General features: G+C 47.6%; 1 protein-coding gene across 4 annotated transcripts in view; it reads right to left on the bottom strand.

Moving 5' to 3' along the window:
* The window catches only part of ARHGEF10 (Rho guanine nucleotide exchange factor 10), a 142,263-nt gene that overhangs the window by 44,662 nt on the left and 79,001 nt on the right, over window positions 1–18,600 (bottom strand). For all 4 annotated transcript variants that reach the window (XM_002818763.4, XM_024251597.3, XM_024251598.3 and 1 more), the window contains 3 exons: window positions 13,986–14,156; window positions 11,730–11,875; window positions 7,979–8,154 (listed from right to left, as the gene is read on the bottom strand). In XM_002818763.4, the coding sequence (XP_002818809.4) occupies window positions 7,979–8,154; window positions 11,730–11,875; window positions 13,986–14,156 (493 nt within the window). The remainder of the gene's footprint in view (window positions 1–7,978; window positions 8,155–11,729; window positions 11,876–13,985; window positions 14,157–18,600) is intronic.

Here is an 18,600-nt window from a genome sequence, read left to right as displayed (position 1 = left end):
CGTGCGCACCTTTCCGTGGCTGGCCGTCTGCACTTAGGACACAGAGAGAGGACCCCGTCCACAGGCCCTCCTGTGTGCGCACCTTTCCGTGGCTGGCTGTCTGCACTTAGGACACAGAGAGAGGACCCCGTCCACAGGCCCTCCTGCGTGCGCAGCTTTCCGTGGCTGGACGTCTGCACTTAGGACACAGAGAGAGGACCCCGTCCACAGGCCCTCCTGCGTGCGCACCTTTCCGTGGCTGGCCGTCTGCACTTAGGACACAGAGACAGGACCCCGTCCACAGGCCCTCCTGCGTGCGCACCTTTCCGTGGCTGGCTGTCTGCACTTAGGACACAGAGAGAGGACCCCGTCCACAGGCCCTCCTGCGTGCGCAGCTTTCCGTGGCTGGACGTCTGCACTTAGGACACAGAGAGAGGACCCCGTCCACAGGCCCTCCTGCGTGCGCAGCTTTCCGTGGCTGGCCGTCTGCACTTAGGACACAGAGAGAGGACCCCGTCCACAGGCCCTCCTGCGTGCGCAGCTTTCCGTGGCTGGCCGTCTGCACTTACGACACAGAGATAGGACCCCGTCCACAGGCCCTCCTGTGTGCGCACCTTTCCATGGCTGGCCGTCTGCACTTAGGACAGAGATAGGACCCTGTCCACAGGCCCTCCTGCGTGCGCACCTTTCCGTGGCTGGCCATCTGCACTTAGGACACAGAGAGAGGACCCCGTCCACAGGCCCTCCTGCGTGCGCACCTTTCCATGGCTGGCCGTCTGCACTTAGGACAGAGATAGGACCCTGTCCACAGGCCCTCCTGCGTGCGCAGCTTTCCGTGGCTGACTGTCTGCACTTAGGGCACAGAGACAGGACCCCATCCACAGGCCCTCCTGCGTAAGCACCTTTCCGTGGCTGGCCATCTGCACTTAGGACACAGAGAGAGGACCCCGTCCACAGGCCCTCCTGCGTGTGCACCTTTCCATGGCTGGCCGTCTGCACTTAGGACAGAGATAGGACCCTGTCCACAGGCCCTCCTGCGTGTGCACCTTTCCGTGGCTGACTGTCTGCACTTAGGGCACAGAGACAGGACCCCATCCACAGGCCCTCCTGCGTAAGCACCTTTCCGTGGCTGGCCGTCCGCACTTAGGGACACGTGCTGGCTGCACTTTCCTGACGGAGTCTTCTCCACGAGACTTATGGGAATGACTGACATGTGACACACAGGCATGGCACTCATCTGGCCCATCCCCATGGCTGAGGAGCTATGATCACTTTCCTGAGAGGCTGGCTGTCAGGTCCTGGACAGGCCCGTGACCCTGAATAGAAGGTTTCTGGAATGTCAACTTGACTGACAGTCATAGCTCCAGGGATGCATTGGTGTCTAAGTTCACAGGTCAGCTATACAGGCCGTTAGGAATGAGTATTTTGGCATCAGCAGATCATGTAGACTAGTGTGCATGTTATATTTAGAAAATATGGGCATCCCTCTTTGCATGGAACCACTTCTCACCTGCCTCCTGTTGAGCTCCTAAAGACAGAGAGTTTGAAGAGTGTGTTACTGAATACCCAGTAAATTCACACCAGTGTTTGTCCCTGAGGTAACGGGGGATATAAACAGACACAGTGACGGAGAAGGCAGCAGCCATCTGCATGGAGAACAGAGCCACACATGTGGCATCACCACCACTGTGGGACTGTCCTAAAAGCATGTGTGATGCTGGAAGACCCTTTCCCACTTTCTGTCCATCTGCCATGCTGCCCCTGTTTCCTCCCCCAGACAGAGGCTGGGCCTGGGGATGGGCTTGGAACAGCCATTCTAACAGGGACCCAAGTCCCAGGCTGGCTCTGGGCTTCCTTAATGGGCTCTCATTTTGTGAAAGTATGAAATACTCTTTAAATGTAGAAAAGTAGAGAGAATAACTCATGGACACATTTTTACCCACTGCCCAGAATCTGTGATGTGACTGTTTTGCTCCATTCAATTCAGATGCCATTTTCATCAAAAATCCCTGAAAAGCTATGGCACGCCTACCCTGTTTTCACTCTGCCTTCCATCCGGAGTCGGCGCCCATCCTCCCTGAGAGCTCTTTGTGGTTTTAATCCCTATGTATGTTTGAAGGCCTTTCTCAGCATACAGATGTTGTCTGTAGGAAGGGAGGCCGTTCATCTGCGTTGAACACACTGCATGAGCATGCAGGGGCACAGGACACAGACAGTGGTGGCAGGAGGTCAGCGGCTCCACAATAACGAGCAGCTGCATCCGCTCCCCCAGTGAGGGACTCATCTGTTGGTGTCACATTCCACAGGCACACCGACCTCTGTGTTGCATTGCAGGAAAGCTACTGAAGACTGTTTCCGGACTGTCCACGGTATTCAGTGTGGAAAGCCAACCTCCCTGCTACCTTTGGCCAAGTGGTGTGTTTGCTCTCAGTACTCATTCAAGGGTTATAATGACACTTCTGATTCCTGGGAAAGACCTGCAAATCCACACGCCATACAGGAAAAACAGTGCCGAGTCCTGGCCTCATCTCCCACATGCACACACGTGCTGTTTTACGTACAACGTTCAGATGACGCAGAAGCGGCCCTTCCCACAGCAATGGAGCACAGAGGCATTTTGTTCTGTTTCCTTCATTTCGACTGCTGTGTATTTCAAAACACGACAGCTTTGCCATGGTGGGCTTCCGCTGCACCTGTCCTCTCATCTTCAAAATGAAGTTCACTCTTACAGGTGTAAGGAGCAAGAACGGTGACCCTTCCTGCCCAGAAGTACCTGACTCTGGAAAGGACATGTTGGAGACCAGGCACTGTCCCTGCCCACAGGCGAGGCCATGCAGTGCGTCGGGCAGGGGCCAGGGAGAGAAATCGGGGCTAACCCGTCACTCCTGGGGTCCCACACCGGTCACTGTGTTCAGAACCCTCGGGGCTGTGGCTGGACGTGCCGCTCAGACCTCTCCCTGACTCCACGGAACAGCCACTTGGTCACACATGCCTGGAGGATGCAGCTCAGGGGAGCCTCATGAGGAACCGTTTCACGTCTTAAAAATACAGCTCCGCTTCTCTTGCTGCCTTCTACTTCAGGAGGATCAGTCAGGTGTATATTCAGCTGTTCAAGCTTCCTTCGGCCAGGCTCACTTCTATTTAAAGACTGTAAGTCATGCCTGCCTTCCTCCCTCCTTGTTGCTGGTTCTTTGCTAGTAGTGTTTTGCTGTTTTTTAAAACTGTGTGAATTTTGTAGGGGAGGTACTATGTTTTCTGGGAGCTCCCTGAACACTGACCTCACCCACGACCCTTTCCGCGTTTGCCTGGAAGTTCCCCTCTCTATGCTCAGCAGGGACCCTGAGCTTTCAGGAGCTGTCTCCTACCCTCATCACAGTACAAGCTTGCTGGCAGCTCCTCCAGCTACCTGTTCATAACTGTGTCTTGTTACAAATCCTCCTGTACCAACCGCCATATCCAGCCCAACAGTACAGAAGCACTCCTGGCACTCAGGACACGCTTCCGGGACAGAAAGCGGAATGGGCCAGAGCAGGGCGGTCTGAGTGGACTTTACCTCTTGCTGCAAAGTTCTGAGAACACAGAGGGAGGCAGCGGCCTTCTGGAAGCTGCGGCGCCCCTTCTAGGCAAGCTGCCAGTGCAGGGACGGGACGCTGGTATTGGACCAGGTAGATGCTGGTCCAATAACAACCAAAGCCAGAAGGATCAGAGGCCAATCCTGTTCCGTTAAAAGCTGACCTTACAGCAAAGAACAGAGATGCTTTTTACCTTCATTCATTTTTAAGAATTAAATAACTAACTACAAAGTAATGTGACTGATTTTTACAAAAGTAAATGATGAATATTTGCACATCTGAAGGAGTGTTTCCTTTAAAGTAGATTCAAGTTGTACTCACATTTCTCTAAACATTTTAAGAACTTCACCTATACACTGACTTGAGACCAGTTGAATAAAAGTACGCGCGCACACACACACACACACACACGAAGAACTTCTCCCTGGGAAGGATGGGCGGTAACAGCTCTCCAGTGGCCATTCTTCTGAAACACCCTTGAAGGCCAGAGCCCGGCTAGAGCAACTGATCTCACCTCTCCTCCCGTTCTAAAGGCTCCCAACAGTGGGACTATGCGACACCTCCCCACCCACCCCCACAACTCCTACTTAGCACAAGACCTCGAGAACTAGGAGCGCTTGACAGTCCGTTCGTTGAAAATGAATTGAGGTTATAAAGATACTGCATGAAGAAACCCCCCCTCCCACAGAATGGCAACAGCGAACATTACTTTCTCATAAATCCACCTACCAGACAGGATGGAGCGCAAAGTGAGAAGGAACAGCGGCTGGGTGGAGTGCACCAACAAAGATGCTGCACCAGGCCAGAGCAACCGACGGCTCACGCTCGATCTTCCTCCTCCCCGCCACCAGTCCCAATCGGGGAGGCTGGCAAAACCTTTAAAATCACCCCAGAAAACTACACAATATTTTTCAAAATAGCATCAGGGAGTTTGGGAGCTTAAACCAATCCATGGATCCATAGGGGACATGACATTTTTCAAAATAGCATCAGGGAGTTTGGGAGCTTAAACCAATCCATGGACCAGGGGACCCATGGTCACCAGCTTGCAGCCTCTGCAAGAGAGGAAAGTGTCACATCATAACTCCGGGTGTCGAACACCACAGAGCAAACCCGCGATCCACATGGCGCTTTTGCAGGGACAGGGAGCTCCCTGCTGAGTCTAACACCGCAGAGTAAACTCACAATCCACACAGCGCTTTTGCGGGGACGGCGAGCTCTCTGCTAAGTGGAACACTGCACAGCAAAGCACAATACACATGGCGCCTTTGCAGGGACGGGAGCTGTCTGCTGAGTTGAACACTGCAGAGCAAACCCACAATCCACACGGTGCTTTTGCAGGGATGGGGAGCTCCCTACTGAGTCTAACACCGCACGGCAAACACTCAACCCACATGATCCACACAGCACTTTTGCAGGAACGGCGAACTCCCTACTGAGTCTAACACCACACAGCAAATGCACAATCCACACAGCACTTTTGCAGGGACGGCGAGCTTCCTACTGAGTCTAACACCACACAGCAAATGCACAATCCACACAGCGCCTTTGCAGGGACGGCAAGGTTCCTGCTGAGTCTAATACCGCAGGGCAAACGCACAATCCACATGGTGCTTTTGCGGGGACAGCGAGCTTCCTGCTGAGTCTAACACCACATGGCAAACACACAATCCACACGGCGCTTTTGCAGGGACAGGGGGCTCCCTGCTGCAGCTACTCACTGGTCTCGGGTGGTTACCATGCTGCCCACTCTGCAAGCAGAGGTTGTTGGGCAGTGCTGCCTACACTCTGTCAATATCAAGTAACACACCAACGTTTCCAACACTGAATTTTAGAACAGTCATTCAAGCAGCAGAAGTCCTATGACCATCAACTGAGAACGAGAATTTCTGACTTAGCTTCTCGATATAATTTAGAAGTGACAAACGCAAGAGAACCGGAAGAAACAGAAACACTGAGAGTGAATTTGAAGCCATTCTATGAAAACTCTGAGGGAGGCATTAGAGGCAGCCCCATGGAGATGTGGTTCATGGATGTACCTGGGTTTTGTCAGCATAAACGGTAAGGAGCGAGCTGAGATGAGCAGAGTGAAGGGACGTCATTCACCGGCTGCAGTGTGGCACTCATGGGATCAACATGATGGATTTGATACAACATAGACTCACTCACGATCAATGCTAACAAGAGACTGTCTGTCTACCCTGGACGAATCCAGACGTGTTGGGATAGAACCCCTGCCAGTCCCAGCAGAAAGCACAGTGCCCACTTATACCTTCTCCATAAATGCAAGACAGCACCATGCTCTTACCTGACGCCGGAAAAAAGCCCCAGAGAATTCTGACTTGAGTTCTATCTTCAGACACATACAGAATTAGCACATTTTAAATAATTTGTTTTAAAAGTTTTTTTTTTTAATCTAGAAGAACAAAACACTATTGATGGCAAAACAAGTTTATCATTTAAGCTCTCTGTTTAAGGCATCGGGCAAAAAGATGTCCCATGGAAAACTGGTTTCACTGAGGTTAACTAGGTGCTTTTCCATAGAGACGTGATAAAAAAAAAATCAATGCAAGTATGCAAAACACAATCATATATGTTTTCAAGTGTGTTCCAAAGTCCCCTTAACTGGAGATGTAACACCAAAGATCTCCTTGAATTCAGAATAAAGAAAAAGATTTACTCTCCAATGTGGCATATTTCTTTTTAATAGACAATGAGAACTTGTCCATACTCATTGTTTCTCCTCTTGCTGTGGCTGATGGGAAGCTCATAGTTAAATCCAGGGTACAAATGCAATGATAAACTCACTCCAGGTTATTTCCTCCATATAGTATTTTAAAAATGGATTGAATCACCCTGCTTTATGCTTTTTTCACATTGCTAACTGATTCTAAGTTAGCTCAGCATAAATCATAAATAAAAAGATGAATAAGAAAATATAATATTGCATGGAATACATACTATTTTATGGATCAAAGTCACCTTTAGCTATTTAAATACAATAAGGCCATCTTAATTATGAATAAATTCTAAGATTGCTAGTATTATAAAATACATAAAGGTATTTTTGTTCACAAAACCACAACATAAATTTGATTGCCAATCAATGTTTCCAAATAATTTAAAAGGATTTTTAAAAACCTTTAACAAGGCATCCAATTTGCTCTTGAATAAAATGTTAATGAATCATGTCAATTTGGAAATCATTTCTCTGTCCCCACGTCCCCTCTCCCCCTGCTCCTCCCTCTCGCTCTCCATACCACCCCCCGGAACAGCTCTTTTGGGAAATCTGGGTTTTGGTACTTCAGTTATTTGTGGAGAGGGTTTGATACAGACGCATACCACTTTAAATAGAAGGAGGATTTAAGAGTCAGAAATTTAAGAGATTATAAATTGTAATAATATGCTTGACGAATTAGCCTACTAGGCAGATTACCAAACGGAATAACTATTAACATCAGGGGAATGAGAAAAATAAAAGCGATCCCAAAGCGAATTAGACCTAATACTCCTTACATCATGTTCTGCAAATCCAGGTGAACATGGAAATTCAACCAGAAAAGGTTAAAAGTTCTCAAGTGGTTTCCTTGCTTCTGAACATGTCAGAAACAAAATAATCTGAAAAATTCATGCGTATTTAACCTATGAAAGGTTAACTGAAAGTTCCCATGCATCGTGTTTTTTAAATTGTTCTACAATTCAGGGGTAGAGCCCAAAAAGTGAATAAAACTTAGCCAGTCGTTCTTTGGATTTTTTTAATAATGAAGAGAAGGTAATGATTTTTACACTAAGATTAAAATCTGCGGTCTGAACAATGTTAGGTAATAATAATCATAAATTGTGTGCAATGCTAAGACATTTCCAAAGCATTCTGACACCTCTCATTTAACCTTGGGAAGTTCGTGGACGAGCACTGCCTCCATGGGGAAACTGAGTAAAGACATCACAATGCTGCCCGGCAGTGCGAGCAGGTGAGCAAAGAGCCGAGCTGGAACCACCACCGCCCCAAGCTCCACGACTTCCTGCAGGCCAGCTCCACACACTCAAGAGACCAGCACTGAAGTCTTGATCTGGTTAACTGGAAACGCAAAACTGAGCTCACTGGACCGGGAAGATGGTATCCACTTCTGACTGGCCAGGTGCACGGCCCGAACCTGAAGGAGCCCCAGCAGCACGTGGGACGAGTCAGAGATGAGCAGCTGACTTGGCCATGTTAGTCAGACAGCATACAGATTCTAGAGACTGGATCACCTCTGCAGACTTGCCATGTTAAACCCTGAGCCTGCTGATGTTGGAGCTTACACTGGCCCCGCAGCTAGCACGAACGTGAGAGAAAGCGTCGGATTTACCGTGTTAAACCCTGAGCCTGCTGATGTCGGAGCTTACGCTGGCCCCATGGCACGAACATGAGAGAAAGCGTCACTTACTTGGTTTCGCGTTAGCAACCACGGCCAGGCTCTCCGGCGGGTGAACGGCAAGGTGCCTGCTGTGCTCGCCGGTGCCTGGGCTGCTGCCATACTCGATGGCGTCCACGTGTCCCAGTGGAACGCTCCACTTTAGCAAGTACCTCTGGCTGCTCATCACTCGGCTGTCATGAGAGGGGCTGAAAAGACCAAAAGATCCTTGTTTTACGAATAATTACATGAACACGTTATGGTAATGTTCGTCCCTCAGATATTCAAGTGAGAAACTTTCTATTGCTGAATTGTAACTCTTCAGACTTTCTCACAATAGTAATTGTGCTTCTGACTTTCTTACAGAGTCCCCACTCGCTGCCATAAAGAGGCCTCGAAGTGGATGAGAGAGAGTGCAGGGAAGAGCCGCACAGGGACGGATCTTCCGGAAGCTCCGAGGTTTTCCGTAAAGGCTTAAAAGGAAGCAGCTCGGTGCTCACTGATGACTCTTGAGCAAAGGTGCTCGATTACCAGGAAAAGTCTCCTATGTGGATAGAGATATTCTCTGGCCGCTTCATAAGAGTTAACTCTTAAATTCCTTCTTTACTCTTTTATGGGTATACTGTAACTACTTCAATAGAATTAAATCATACCATTATACTCCATGACTAAAATATTTATCAAGTGTACAGAAATTGAACAGAAAAAAAACTATGACTTATACAGATTATTTTCTTCTTTTATCATAAATAGAACATATACCTGAAGAAACACAAAACACATATGTACAGTCTAGTGGAAACGGCCTGCGTCAACATCTGTGTAGCTGCCACCAAGGCCAAGGCTGTGACATCGCCAGCATCCCCACAGCCCCAGGAAATCCCACCCTCCAGAATCAACCATTATGCTCACTTAGTGATCATCGTATTTTGCTTTTCTTCAAGATATTGCTGTTAAAAATCAAAGTGTGGGCTGGGCGCGGTGGCTCACGCCTATAATCCCAGCACTTTGGGAGGCCAAGGCGCGCAGATCACAAGGTCAGGAGATTGAGACCATCCTGGCTAACACGGTGAAACCCCATCTCTACTAAAAATATATAAAAAATTAGCTGGGTGTGGTGGCGGGTGCCTGTAGTCCCAGCTACTAGGGAGGCTGACCGCAGGAGAATGGCGTGAACCCGGGAGGCAGAGCTTGCAGTGAGCTGAGATCGAGCCACAGCACTCCAGCCTGGGTGACAGAGCAAGACTCTGTCTCAAAACAAAAAAAAAACCAAAAAAAAAAAAAAACCAACAAACTGTGGGTAGGAATAACCAAAATGCTGGGTGCTATGCATTGGACTGAGCACCTGACTGGCTGGGAGCCCGTCTGCACCCAAGCTCTCCAGTTCCCTCTTACACCAGAGCACTCTGCCCTCCATGACGACATCCAGTCCATACAGAAAGGGAAAGGAGGAAGAACAATTCAGACACAGTAAGAGGAAAGATGGGTTGTGTTCCGTGAATTAGACTGTGCCTCCAATTTAGAAAAACAGAAATGCCCATGAGTTCTTACCAAAATTCCGATTCCTCCTCTTTGAATGTAAAAATCTCCATCCCTACAGAGGAGGTTTAGAATCTTAATGTTCACAGGGCTGACCAAAGGGTACTTGGGAGCTATTTGAACCAAAATGCATTCTCATCTCATCACCTTCGGGCAGTGTCGCTGAAAATCTCACACTGACAACATGTCCATGGGAAATGAATTGCGACTCACCACTGCACTTCGCAAAAAAAGAAATTCAAGCCCTGGCATCATGGGAAAGGCAGGGGCATTATTTTAAGGAATCGTCTAGCAGTAAGCACAGCTGAGTTACTTCTAAAGTATCCATTTTAATTCATCTTTAAAGTACACCACGTCTGTCAGCGTGAGAATTTTAAACCTACTTAAAACTGCCCAAGAGCCAACAGCAGCCTGGGGGGTTCTGGCGCAGCGGTCAGCGTCAGACAAACATCAATTATGAATGCGGAAAAGACTCAACAAGGACCATTATATTTGCTTAGGACTTTACTGTTTACAAGGTCATTTCACTTCTATGATCTTGTCTCCCAGGGCAGGTGGGACAAGCATTAATGTCCCCAACTTGACACATTGTGTGGGCCAACTTGCAGGTGAGGAGCTGGGTGGATTCAGCCACACTGGGGCCACTTCACTGAAAACTAACTTTCCAGGTGTTACGTGGAGAGGGGGGTTCTGGGACAGTTAAACTTGGAAGCCATACTGTTAAGTGATAAACACCATTAGTCTCCACACTGTGGGAAGCACCTCATAACACCAGGGAAACAGGGGTGGAGACACCTTACTCTGCATCCTCGCAATTCTAAGCATCCTCTAGAGCAGCCCACACCTGGAGTTCTCCAGCTGCAACATTCCATGGCCCCAGTCCGTCAGCTCCTCTCCAACGCAGGGTGCAGTGGGCTTCGCTTCTGCACACAGAAGGCAGGTGGCCTGCGGCTGTCGCCAGGCATCCACAGTGACGGCCGAGCCATGGGGTATGAGTCAAATGAACAGCGTTCTTTCTCTTACAAGGAGGAGTATCATTAAAGACTCGTATATTTTTTGGACTTATTTTGTAGCTGCCACAAAGTAAGTGAGGACGATGAAAAGCAACAATGAAAACCTGTCCCTCGCGGGCAGTGCCGTGTGCCAGGTGCCCTGAGGCAGCTTAATGAACGTCCTCACCTTGATCGCTGAAGAGCCCCACGAGAGCGTACCGCTGGCCTCATTATTTTTATGATCAACCCTATTGTACGGATGAGGAGTCCGAGGCATAGTCAGAGCGGGTAATTTTCAGAGTTCAGAGAAGGTGGAGCTGGAGTTCACGCTAAGGAGTCCGACTCCTGAGTGTTAACCTGTACACCCTCGCTGCCTGGGTCTCTAAGGCAAGATGAGGAGGGCAGGCAGATATATCCGGCCGCTGGAAAATGGGGGTGATGGGCATGAAAAATAGGGCATGTTGAGTGGTGTGCTGGCAAACGTTTAACAGCTGGCTCTCACTGGGAGGACAGGCTCCTAACACATCGTGTTGGGCAAATTCCATGGTGTAAATGCTCCCGTGTGGATGACTTCAAGCTACCAAATGTTTAGCAACTGGCTCTCAAAACTCCAGAAGATTCAACACTTGACTCTCGCAAGACATGATGAATCGGCACCACGTTCGCTTGCATTATTTTCTACAGCACCAGGAGTATTATAGTTAATTTTACATCAATTCCCTTATCATCTACCTATATTTGAAGACCTTTTAGTTTCCCACATATCCTCATCTAACTACAATATTCCATGTGTTGGAGAACGAGTCTGATATAAAACTATTTTAAGTGAAAATAACTCATTTTCTTGGTTTACAATAAATATGAATATACCCAACTTTATTATATTTAAACATTTATCAAAAATATATTTATAGAGAAGCAGGTAAAGAGAGAATTTAAACCATAAGAAAAAGAACTCTTGATTTAGGAGGGTTATGAAGAAATTCAATTTAGTTTCTAGTTCCACCATCAGCCCTGTTTGAAGAGTATATAAGCCTCTACGTACTTGACTTCTACTAACAGTGCCTTGGTGACTTACACTGAATCTATTTAAGCTTGCCTGTTACAAGGGTTCCCTTAGTCACAGGACTGAGCTTTGGCACAAAAAACCAGCTCAGTCTGAGTGACAGAATTAACAAAGTCATTCATGTGCCCTTAGGCAAAGGTAACATGTGATGATGATAGGACTACTATAGAGAATTAAATGCACTTACCGTGAGCTGACGGTGGCACACATTAACACATCATTTAACATGAAGACTCGGCGTTCTTTGGTTTTAACAATCTCTCCTCTGTCGTTGTAAACGGTTTCTATCATATCATCTGATCGAATGAGGTATCGGCTTCCACTGCTGAGAAGCTGGACGTTCAAAACACAGCGCAGGGACCACAGTTGAGTTTACCCGGAAAAGAAAAAGACAAGGAAAAGTCTGGTATGGAGTCTGAGGGTGACTTTTCCAAACTGAGCGCTTTACGGAAATCGTTCCTATGTTCACCGTGACTGCGCTGAACATCCGCCTCCTTCCTCACAGACTTTCACCGCACAGTTGGCCCTCCCGTGATTTAAACACTACATTAACCAGGAACGGTGAGGAATGGAAGGAATTGTTTTTTAATTTTACTTTTCCCCAAGTAAACCTAATTAAGCATAGTTAAATGACTATCTTAACTTCTTAAGGTAGGCCATATTTTACTTCACTGAGCCAAACCAAAACCATCAGTTCTTCAGAAAGACGCTTTGTGTGAACCAAGACAATGGTATGCGATGTAGAAGTCATCCTACCTTTTTTGTTTGTTTGTTCTGAAACCAAGCCTCGCTCTGTTACCCAGGCTGGAGTGTAGCGGCACAATCTCAACTCACTGCAACCTCCACCTCCTGGGTTCAATTGATTCTCGTGCCTCCACCTCTCGAGTAGCTGGGACCACAGGTGTGCGCCACTACACCCGGCTAATTTGTTTCTCTTTGTATTTTTAGTAGAGACGGGGTTTCGATATGTTGGTCAGGCTGGTCTGGAACTCCTGACCTCAAGTGATCCACCCAGCTCGGCCTCCCAAAGGGCTGGGATTACAGGCGTGAGCCACCGCACCCGGCCAATACTTATAAAAACTCAGCCCACAAGAAAAACAGAGTCCTCAGCCCTGGTGGTCTGTGCTGTCATTTGATTCTAAATCTACGCTGCTGCCCAGCTCTGAGCAACCAGCGAGACACCCGCCTCCCTGACTGTCCTTGCCAAGTGCATGGGAACGATGAGGCGTGTGGGTGACATTCAGTGTGAAGCATCATCCCCTCTTCCCGGGCCTCTGGGCTTGCTCCGTGCCCCATGTGGATTCAGAGGTTCAAGTGCCACAGGGAGCATGATTTTAAATAACATCAACCATGTCAAGAATATAACTGAATACAATTTGCTGCTTATAAACGTTCCTACATAAAACACTTGGAGAACTGGGGAAAATATGTGGCTTAAAGTGTATTACCATAAAGTTCGCACAGTTAAATTACTGAATGTCATTGTAATGTAAGAAACTACTCCTAATGACAAAACAAACAATGATTTTTAGCAATAATGAATATTAGATGCAATAACTTAACACAGTTCATACAAATTACCATCTCCCTGTGAGCCAGGGCCTTCAATGAATACGGGAAAGCCCACATAAAATCAGAGTACTGCTGCAGACAAGTAGTTATGGTTATATAAGCATCAAGCTGAAATGTAGCCTGGCAAATGAACTGCCGCCCTCTGGGTCCTGCATCTCTTTTCATGGCCAATGCAGCTTAGCCCATGCATAGGTGAAGACAAAAAATGTTTGTGATTTTTTTTTTTTTTTTTTGAAATAGGCTTTTGCTTCATCACCCAGGCTAGAGAGCAGCAGCTCAATAACAGCTCACCACAGCCTGGACCTCCCATGCTCAAGCAATCCTCTGGCCTCAGCCTCCCACGTAGCTCGGACTATACAGGTGCATGCCACTGTGCCCAGATAATTTTTTTTTCTTTTTTTAGATATGAGGTCTCACTATCATGCCCAGGCTGGTCTCGAACTCCTGGGCTCCAGCGATCTTCCCACCTCAGCCTCCCAAAGTGCCGGGCTTACAGGTGTGAGCCACTGTGCCTAGCCTGTAAATATTTTCAGCTTTAACTATTACTATCTGAAATTAAATACAGTTATTTTGAAAGGAAAATTAAGCTAAAGGAGTTGCTCTTAACCCTTTGGGAGGTCCTGGATCTATTTGAGGGTCTAATGAATGTATGAATCTCTTTCCTAAGAAAATGCAGACAGGCTGTTAAGGTTTTACATACAATTTCCACGTTGGTGAGACTCTCCCGAAGGCCTCCATCCACCCCGGTTAAGAACTCTGGGCTAAGGGAATTACTCCAAACGATCCAAAAGATTAGTATTGCTGGACAACGACACCTTATTAGCACAAAGCAAAAATAATTTTGGAATAGAGTTGAAGAAAATCTCTCAACCTTGTTCAGGTATCTTTCGTTTATGGCTTTGGCTATTTGCTTAACTTCACAGCGTTGATCAGCATCTCTCTTTCTTTCATTTAACTTCTCTGCTAGTGTTTCGAGCTCTGTCAGGGCCATCTGAAGAGGCAGCCTGTCGGGGTGGCCTTTGGAGGTGTTCTTCAGCATGTCCTACAAGCAACAGGGGAGAGGTGGGCGGTTACCACGTGCACACTCCCAGTGCAACAACAGTCGTGTCACCCGCCAGCTGACAATGGAAAGGAGGCAGTGGCATCCATCATCCTGGGGAAAAATAAAGTCAGTTCTTGGTAAGGGATGATGAGCTGAGTGAGTCACGACTTGGCTGAACATATGAACAGCTTCCTTTGCAAAAACAAAATTGAAAAAATAGCACTGCACAATAAAGGAAACGCTAAATATGAACATATCACAATCTCAGAAATACTGTGCACTTGGAACGATGCTCATGATGATGATAGATTGTCCTTCTCAAGTTGAGTCAGACAGATGAACCCACGCACAGATGGGTCCAGCTACTTTCTTCAAAACACCAGTCTCCCAGTTTCCAATGTGCAGGAGTTCTGTGGTGCCGAATACTGCACCCATGGTGTCAACTCACACAGCAGGATTGAGTCTCTCTCACACTGACAAAGGAACTGATTTTAGGGCGGCAAAGATGCATCACACTATCATGGTGGGTACATGTCACTAAATGTTCATCCAAACCCACCGAATGCACAGCACAAGGGTACACCCTCCTGCAACTGTGGCCACTGGGCAGTGGCTGCGTGGCCACGCAGGCTCCTGGTTGTCACAAATGCACTCTGGTGGAGATGTGGGGGGAGGGGGGCTGTGCATGTTGGGGGAGGGGTAGATGGGAAATCTCTGTACTTTCCACTCAATTTTGCTGCGACCCTACAATTTCTCTTAAAAAGTAGTCTTTAAAAAAAAGGGAGTTGAGCTACCTCTTCTCCCAGTTAAGGTTTCAGACAAGCACGAGGAGGTCAAAGTGAGGGTATGTGGCACAAATCAACAACAACCGCCAGCAAAAAATGACGCACTGCTGCCAATCACAGGATAAATGTTAACAGGCAATAACAAAAGGACACTTTTGTCACCTTGGTTTTAGGCAGGGCCTTTTGTTTCCCAGCTTTCGTTCACATTCGACACACTGACGTTTGCTGAAGGGGCAAACGTGAACTTGAATCGCTCTTTCTGAGAATTAAATGTGGTTCTGCAATGAGATCACACGGACACAGGGAGGGGAGCATCACACACCGGGGCCTGTCGCGGGGTGGGGCTGAGGGGAGGGAGAGCATTAAGACAAATACCTAATGCACGTGGGGCTGAAAACCTAGATGACAGGTTGCTAGGTGCAGCAACCCACCACGGCACATGTATACCTGTGAAACAAACCTGCACATTCTGCACACATATCCCAGAACTTAGAGTGAAAAAAAAAAAATGTGGTTCTGCATCTTGCCTACCAACTTTTCCATGTTTATACGAATATTAGCAGTCATGGAATTCAACAGTGTGCTTATCTTTTTAAACCTTTTTTTAAAATCTGGAAAGGACACTGCATAAATGATCAAATGTTTCCAGTTTGTAATGAACATAAACTATTCTATACATTTGTTTTCCTATGAGTCACAACGAATTCTATCAAGGCAAAAAAGAACAATCTTAACACTAGTTCTGCACCAAAACCACACACTGGTGGTGGCACTGGGGACTCGGCGTGCGATGGAGACAGCAGCCAGCACAGGGTGGAGTCCAACATGCCGTGGGGCCACTGAGCACAGCCAGGGGCATCCACCGGGCTGGCAGCCACCCAAGGAGGCCCAGGAAAGGAGAAAAGTGAAGTTTCTCACTGCTGTTGTTACCAGAAATTGTTACTTATCTTTGCACAACAACGGAGAGAAATAGGTAGCTGGGATAAAGTAAGACAAATGTCACAGGGCCAATGGATGTTTCTGGATCCATGGGAGAAACGGACAGTACCAGCATAGCCAGGGTAAGCTGGCTTCACTGCCTGAGCCAGGGGACAGCTGTGGCTTCACAGCACCTGTCTTAGAAAGAAGGTCTGGGAGCACTAACCAGGAAAAATGCAGGCAAGACCGGAGAGCAGAGACCAGGAGAGTCACTGGGAGGAAGAGGACAGAGGGTGTCCAGGCCTCTCCACACTGTCTCCCCATCCACCTACACTCAGCACACGGACCACTGCAGAAGGCAGGAGGGAGGGTATGTGCTTGTACCTGCTGACTCTCTGCAGCCCATCTCCTCGCCCAATCCCAGGTGCCCTGAGCACCCATACCTGAGGTAGAGCCCCTCAGGCACATCCACATAATGACTCCAGACACAGACACCGCCTTGTTTCCAACTGTGCTTCTTCCGAAGTACGTGGACCCACCCTGCTCCCCTCCGAGAACACTCTAGGATGCGCCAGGGTTTCATCAAATGTGGGCAAAAAGTGTCCCTGAGGGAAACTGCTCGGCACATCTAGGATCTGCAGTTTGTTTTGTCAGATCAAGGCAAAGACCATTTTCTCCTTCAGGGGCAACAGACCCTGTGTGGGAAATTCTAAGGAGGGTCTCTGGAGGCAAGGAGGGAGGAGGACGGGGACAGCTGTGTGCAAACTGACCTACATAAGTCTGCCGGTGACGATCTGGAAGAGCACACTGAATCTTTCTAAATGCAAGTCTTTTGACACCCAAGTTCCTGAGTTTATTACATAACTGGAATTTTGAGTTTAAGAATGTTCTTCCTCAGAGAACTTAAGTATTTATAAGTATGTTTTCAAAAAAGAAAAGAGCGTACAAAATTCTTACAAAAACAGATTTGTAAATGGCGCAGTGTGTAACGGGCAGGCCGTGCCCATCCGACAGTGCATGTCTGTAGTGTTCCATCCGCTGCTTTTCCCAAAGTCCTGGCTGGCATTCTTTTGGGGTGTGGACAGTGTACTAGATTTGTGGCTGGACAACTGTGTTAGAATCCCAGCACATCTATCGGGCTATGTCACCTTGGGAGAATCATCAGCTTCCCTAAACCTCAGTTTCCTAGAGCATAACTCAGTTTCCTAGCGCATAAAAAAGGGGCAACGACCTCCCTAGGGCGGCTGAAGGTGGATGGAAACGTGGAAGCTGCTCGGGCTCCTCAAAATCCCAGTGGAGGCTTTTCCCTGCAGTTCTCTCTCCTGTTCCCTTTCCAGCAGCCCCACCCACCCCTTCTGTCTAAAAGAATGTATTTTGGAAAATACCTAGGCAAAAGTAGTTACTTACATACTTGTAGTTACTTATTTATATTTAACCAAAACCTAACAAGCTCGTTTGAAAATTATATCCAAATTTAATAAATTAAAAAAATTTTAAAAAGTATTCTGATACATCATAGAAAGCCAACAACGTGCGTGACCTCACAACACAGTCAGTGCTTGCTGTTGTCCCTGGTGACCAAGAACGACCCAGGGACTCACTGGCGCATCGCTAAACACAGGGCATGTGGGCTGGTTCACCCGTATGGTTTAGGAGGCTACACAGGGTGTGTGGGCCGGTTCACCCGCCTGTATGGTTCACAGCCTGGTGACACTCTCCCAGCTGTGGCTGAATAACTAATGTCTAACAGGCAGCCTGACCCCCTTCCTCCCAAGCGCCAGACTCCCTCACACAAGGAAGCTCATCCATCACGTCTGTGGCTGCTTGCCGGAAACCAACAGCGTCTCACATGTATTAGAACTCAGTACATATTTGTCAGCTAAAGAAATAAAACACACTTTGAATATTTTGATCTAGGGAAAAAACAGCTTTTGTTATTAATGCTGTATACAGGCAAACTGTACATTGTTAAAAATATAAGCGAGAGGATAAAATTAACATGACCCATCAACCTGACCATGGAAAGAGCCCATGTTGATATTTTAGTGTGTATCCTTTTTCGTACTTTGATGACTACTTTTATTTCAAAAGAATGTGCCATGGATTTGGTTGGTCAAAAATAAAAATAAAAGCCTCAGTGGAAGGGGACTTCACACTATTTCCCAGGCGCCAGTTCATTTCTGGCCATGATTCCACCAGTTCATCTTCAATCGGCTCTAATAAGCAGGCAGGCCAAGCAAAGTCCTCTGATTTAATTAGAAAAAGCAAGCTGCGCAATCATTGAAAAATCAACACAGGCAGAAACCAGCATGGACTCTCCTTTGAAATATCCTCCCTGGAGGCATGGCATTCATTTAAATAAATGGGTGCTGAGCCCCGCAGCTTACAGGGTCACCTGGGCTCCAGGGTATGTGGGAAGGTCGGAAAATGAGCAGGCAACCACACACTGCATCAGACGTGACCTAGAGGCCGTCCGCTGTGAGATGTCATGTCAGCACGTGACCTAGAGGCCGTCCGCTGTGAGACGTCATGTCAGCACGTGACCTAGAGGCCGTCTGCTGTGAGATGTCATGTCAGCACGTGACCTAGAGGCCGTCCACTGTGAGATGTCATGTCAGCACTCAGAACAGGCCTACTGTTCACAGCCACAGGTATCCAATTGAGAATCCTTAGTTTAGAGAAATGAGGGTCCAGTGGAAAGTGTCTTCACCATCGTAGCATCTCCCTGTCCTCGGTGATTT

This window comes from Pongo abelii, chromosome 7 (assembly GCF_028885655.2).
Source record: "Pongo abelii isolate AG06213 chromosome 7, NHGRI_mPonAbe1-v2.0_pri, whole genome shotgun sequence".
NCBI classification, from domain to species: domain Eukaryota; kingdom Metazoa; phylum Chordata; class Mammalia; order Primates; family Hominidae; genus Pongo; species Pongo abelii.
The sequence above is the reverse complement of the archived record's forward strand: the minus strand, read 5'-3'. Positions and strand labels throughout refer to the sequence as shown.